At 33.9% G+C, this 6,213-nt stretch overlaps 1 protein-coding gene across 1 annotated transcript; it reads right to left on the bottom strand.

Moving 5' to 3' along the window:
- Nucleotides 1-866: 866 nt before the first annotated feature.
- On the bottom strand, nucleotides 867-1,646 carry LOC133295632 (uncharacterized). The gene has a single exon (XM_061494475.1). The coding sequence runs from the start codon at nucleotides 1,644-1,646 to the stop codon at nucleotides 867-869; it is 780 nt and encodes a 259-aa protein (XP_061350459.1).
- Between the last annotated feature and the right edge of the window lie 4,567 nt (nucleotides 1,647-6,213).

The raw sequence follows: 6,213 nt of genomic DNA, 5'->3' as shown, positions 1-6,213 counted from the left end.
TGACCTCGAGATTCTTTGATCTAAATCCTTAAAAACATTTCATCATTATTATCAGGGGATTTACATTTGTCATTTAACATGTCACAACAAATTTTCTTACACACACAATATTTTGTGGCTCATATTTTTTGAAGAAAAAAGAAAAAAGAAAAAATTACGGCACGCAAAACGAATCTCTATAACATTACACAATCACTTTTTCTATAACATAACTCTTATAAAACCCTATTATTATAAATATGAACTCTCATCCTTTATGTTTTGGTCATAGGTGGTAAATATTTAGAAACAACCTAAATCTCAAAAAGAGAACTTAAGAAAAGCAGAATTAAGCGCTGCACTAAGAAATTATAACTCTACCTATTATTGTATCTAATACACCAACATCAATGATTGCTCGTGGAGATTTGGAGCTGTGTTATTTTATAAATTAACTAATATGATGATATAAAAAGGCCTTGCCTGTGCTGTCAAGTGTCAACCCTTGTATTCATGTCCGCATTCAACTAAAACGTTGTTGAAACATAACAAACGTTCAAGTGGACGGAGAAAAAGAGAGAAAAAAAAAAAAATGCAGCAAAGAAAGCAATTTATATGCTAGTTGTCATTATTGTATAGAAACCGTTTCTGTCACTCGCCATCATAGAGCACAGTAAAAAAAAAAAAATTGGTGGATAAGACTTCCTAATTTGTTATGGTAAGCGTCAGGCTCAATTATATGTTGCATTATCCTTATATTTAAATAAATAAAAAAAAAAAAAAAAACCATTTTCGAGACTCAAACCCATAATCAGAAAGAGCAAGTCTTGCCCGTTACATTTTTATATTAAACAAGCACACGCAAGAAGAAAACAAACATAAAATAATCAAGTTGGTTTAAGATCTTCAAACAATGTAGGCCAAAGTGCATACTCATCATCATAATCAGGATCAGCTCTTATCTTGTTGTAAGGACTATTATAACCAATTGGACTCTCAACCCTTTCATCAGAAAAAGGCCTAGGTATCCTTGGACTTCTATTATTAACCATTGATCTTGCATCAACTGGCCCAGAAAGTCTTGGACTCTTTGCTGTGCCCATGAACCTTCCATCAAGACCCCTACTTACTATTGGACTTCTATTTGAGTACATCACTCTCTCATTCATTTTTCCATCAAGAGGACCAGACAACTTCAATGCCTTGTTATTATTCATCATCTTGTGATCATGCATTATTCTTCCATCCAAAGGCCCTGAAAGTGCTATGGTTCTGCTTCTCTGCATGCCCTTTTCTCCTTTGAGTTCCTCATGCCTTGTCATCAATGCCCTTCTCCATTTATTCCCTTGGTGCCAATGTGGCTCTGGTGGAATCTCCTTTACTTCCTCTTCTTGAGAAAAAACAAGCTTGCTGAAACACTTCCTCAGGCACTTCTTGATAACCCCAGAAAGCTTTTTTGTGTTTATCACTGCTTCATCTTCCTTCTTGACAAGCTTGAGAATTTCTAGCCTGTGTTTGGCAATTGAAATGCCCATGCTCTGAAGAAACTCATGGTTAAAGTAGCTGGCATCTTCTAATTGAAGCTCATTGCGTGCAAAGGCAAGGCCATATTCATAGATGAGGGATGGTTCTAGGCTGGTCCTGGATAACCAGGAGAACCAGTCCATTAGTGATGTTGATGGGGTTGTGCTATAATGAGTATATATATATATATAGTTATTAGGAACTAATGCACATTAATGTTTGAGGTGGGTATTCGGATTTATAAGGTATCGATATTGGGAGATGAAGAATTGAAAATTGGGAGGCAGTGTATAAATTTGTTGGGTAAATGGCAATTTATTTCGGTTTATGAGACCGCTTGCACTGGTTTCTTATTTATTTATTTCATTTGAATGGAATAAGGATGGTAGTTGAGATGAGAATAAGAGTGAAAACAGCCAAGAATATGTGGGGATTTTTGGCATTTTTGGAAGGATATATATAGGTCACGGACACGCGTGGATACGCGCGGTAGCTAATTAATATGATAAAGATTCGAATTCTCGAAATTAGAAACAATGATATATAAGCAAATGATGCAGTGTTCGATACAGGTGAGAGTATCTCTTAGATTTTTTTTAGAAAAAAATTTAAAGTCTTAATCAAAGATTGACTCCCGTAGAAAATATTTGTGATTTATAAAGAAAAACAATGATATATATATATATATATATATATATATATATATATATATTTAAAGTTTGATATTTTGACCGTTTTATTGTAAAAAAAAAGGGATATGTTATTTTGTCTACTATTCTTTTGGGCAAAAAAATTAATTTAATGTTTTTTAATAAAATAATTACGCATTACAGTTTCGGGAATAATTACGGATCTACTGCACAATGTGACGCCCCTTTTGGGCGTCTCACCGCCAAAATAAGGCGTCACATGTGCAGCCCTATAAATACCCCTATTTTTACCATTTCACCTCTCTCTAACCTTCTCTAACCACAAATTGTGCTACCGACCGAACGCAGAAATTTTCGTAGCGAAGCTCTACCAATTTAGGTAAGTTCGTAATACCTGCTATTTATACGTTTAAATTACAATGCTACCTTGCGAACATGTTAGGATTTATAGTATATTAGAGACTTAGAACATAAGAATAGTCACTTAGAAATTTTGTACCATGCTATGAATGTTGTAATGATTTAGTAATTTTTTTGTTACGTAGTTATTATTATTAATATTTAATTATGCATTGGGGTTTAGCGTATTAATTAGTGATTTAGAAAATAGTGATAGTGACTTCGTAAATTTTGGTTGATGTTATTATTAGTACATATTTACGAAATTATTAGTGACTTAGGGTTAAGTATTATGTCAATATGCTTTAATTTGTGTCCGACGTTTTATTATTATTATTTGACCAATAAATTACTGTACTACGTATTAATATTATTTCATTAATTACGATTGTAGTAAAAACGTAGGGTTTATGCTTAATATTTTTTATAATAAATTAGGGCATTGCTTAATTAATTTGTACATAAAATGTGTATGTGTTTTATATTATATAGTTTAGGGTCATGGCTGATTCATCATCATCTTCGGGTTCTGCATCGGATCCAGAGCCTACCGATCCTAGCATGTACATCATACCTGGGCCTTATAGATGGGATGTCCTTCGTAAGAGGACGCAAAGTGGCCATATTTCACAGAAAGTGTGGAATACGAAACATGTGAGGAGACTGAGACCAGGCGTGGGAGACCACAAGGGGGCCACCTACCGGCGCTATTCCAGAGGTGGTCACAGACTACCTCACACAGGCTGAATTTATACATGTTGCCCGCATGCGACATATCTAGGTATGCAATTTATGGTGTTTTGTATTTATGTGATTATTCAATACCATTTGTTAACATGTGATAATTGTATAATTTATTTCAGATTGATGCCCCATCAATTAGTGCTCTGGTCGAGAAGTGGAGACCAGAGACACATACTTTCCACATGACCCAAGGTGAGATGACTATCACCTTGCAGGATGTGGCCGGCATATTGGGATTGCCTACTGACGACATTGTCGTTACCGGATCTACATCCAACGATTGGCCCGCTGTTTGTGTTGTTGTTTTTGGCGCGGAGCCACTGGCTAGTGAGTTTCATCATTCAGGTGACCTACGCATCTCATTCTTGGATCAGTTATATACCCAGTGGACTGATCATGACGGGGATCATGATCGCGAGATATATTTCACAAAGGCGCACATTGGCCGCATGCTGGGGTGTTGGTTGCTGGAGGACAAGTCTGGAGGTAGAAATATCAGTTGTCGGCTAGTCCCGTTGCTTGGGGGAGGAGTTGATGAGATTGGTCGTTTCAGCTGGGGATCTGCGGTTCTAGCACACTTGTTCAGGAATTTGTGCGAGTGTACATATGTCGGTCGATCTGACATGGGTGGTTGCCATATTCTTCTTCAGATTTGGGCATGGATACGATTCCCACCCATTGCTCCACCCCTTCCTCCTCATCTAGAGCATGGCACGCATTATGGATGCCGGTATGCTTTATTAAATTCATTCGATTTCGCTAATGATTTATCATATATACTAACTGTATACTTCCTTGATGATGATTGATGATGTATGTTTGTGATGACAGATTTAATACGGTGGCAAAGTTTAAGCCTCATGAGGTTGTCCATTATCGGGCAACCTTGGATACACTATGTAGAGATGAGGTAAGGTTGTGGATACTTAGTATGTTGTTATTTCATCATGCATGTATATTTTTTGTAACACCATATATTCGTTATCATTTTGTGTGTAGGTGGTGTGGCAACCATATTTCGATTATCAATGGCTGGACGTGACTCCATAACAGCAGTATCTTTGGCTTGCTGTCACACCCCTTATTTACTTCCACACTGCAGAGGCATGTCAACCGGATAGGTGCATGCGGCAGTTTGGTCTGGATCAACCCATCCCGGAGGTGAGCAGGAAGTTGAAAGGGATCCATGATCATACTCTACGGGGGAAGGTTGACGAGAACTTGAGGCGTAAGCTCTGTCCTTGGATTGAAATAAGAAATATGAAGAGTATGTATGTATGATGTTAGGAATTTTGGTAGGGGAATAAGAAATAAAATTAAAATACTAAATTAAAGATAAATGATTATGTATGTATGATGTCAGGAATTTTGGTAGAGAAGAGATATGAAGAGTGAGAGAAGAGGTGTGAAGAGTGAATAAGTGGTAGGGGAATATATAGGGCTGCACATGTGACGCCCTTTTTGGGCGTCACATGGGGCGTCAAATTGTGCAGTAGATCCGTAATTATTCCCAAAACTGTAATAAATGCGTAATTATTTGATTAAAAAGCATTAAATTAATTTTTTTGCCATTTTTTTGTCTACTTTTACCTATCACTCTTCAATACTGTTAGATTAGAATCTCAACTATCTTTATCATTTCTCTCTTCTATTGAAATCCTGATCTAATGGTCTTGGAAACCTAACGGTATTGGAGAGTGGTAGGCAAAGGTAGACAGAAAAATGGTAGACAGAATAACCTATCCCAAAAAAGAATTAAGAAGAAAGGAAAAGTGTATGAATTTTATAAGATATAATTTTGTGTCATTTTGAACGAAATAAATATATTTAAATATTTTTTACCTTTTCTTTCCACTATAATACTTTTTCTTTCTCTTTTCTTTTAATTTTGTAGAGAAAAAAGAGTATAAAAAACCATTATATATATAGTACAATACAATTTTTTATTATTTAAAATGACATTGACTTTAAAACAACAAATACTTTTTCCAAACAATAAATAAAACTTTTGATATAACTACAAGGAAGGGTAACCTGGCCACGTGACAACCGTCTCAAATTTTATTTTATTTTTATTTATATCTACTCACTTTATGTAAATATTAATTAATATTATAAATAAGAAGTAAGACTACAAATAAAAATATTATTATTCTAAAAATTGATAGTCAATATATTGATGTAAATAATAATTAGCATCATATATAATTTTTATTTAAATTTGAAATGTTTTAAATTTAAAATCGTTAAATTTATTGTGAATAATGACACGTTGATGTTTTTTTTTTTTTTTTTTTTTTGTAAATTTCAAATATTTTATATAATTTAAGTTAGATGAGTGATATGGTGCATAGACCATAAATATTTGAATGCAAAGTTATATTTGTAACATAATCATTCTTGTGCTATGATTGTAATTATTTTTTTGGTGATTAATTAATATAATCAACTAATATTTTATTTTCAAAAGATCCAAAGTGTGAGAAATCAAAAGAAGTTTGAATTGTTTTTGAAAAGAAATACTTTATTTATTTCTATACAAAGGAAGAATTTCAGAGTAGAAAAATGTTTGATAACACAACTTATTTCCTTGCTCAAAGAGAGTGTACATTTAATATTGATAACACATTCTACGATTTCTGTATTTAATAAATAGTGTGCCATTAAATAAAAAAATTTGTTTTGAATTTTTGTTAGTTTGTGTTCATGAAAGATTGGTTCATTTTCTAGAATATAAAAATAAATTGGTTCAGTTGGAGGAACCACCACCTGGGTGTATGACGCTTTTGAGTAGCGATCTTAGGGGAGCCCTATATAGTTTTCGCTTTGTTTTCTCTATGGTGTCCAAATAATAATAATAATAATAATAATAATAATAAATTGATTTTATCAAATGTTATTCCTAAGCATTTCTGTT

The sequence above is a fragment of the Gastrolobium bilobum genome, unplaced genomic scaffold (assembly GCF_033153095.1).
Source record: "Gastrolobium bilobum isolate Gb01-03AN ecotype WA unplaced genomic scaffold, APGP_CSIRO_Gbil_v1 utg8394, whole genome shotgun sequence".
Taxonomy (NCBI): domain Eukaryota; kingdom Viridiplantae; phylum Streptophyta; class Magnoliopsida; order Fabales; family Fabaceae; genus Gastrolobium; species Gastrolobium bilobum.
Note: the sequence above shows the minus strand (reverse complement) of the source record. Positions and strands in the feature narration are given on the sequence as shown.

Bases quoted from the DNA above. Each gene is read 5' to 3' on its own strand.
- LOC133295632 (XM_061494475.1), bottom strand. From the start codon at position 1,646: ATGGACTGGTTCTCCTGGTTATCCAGGACCAGCCTAGAACCATCCCTC.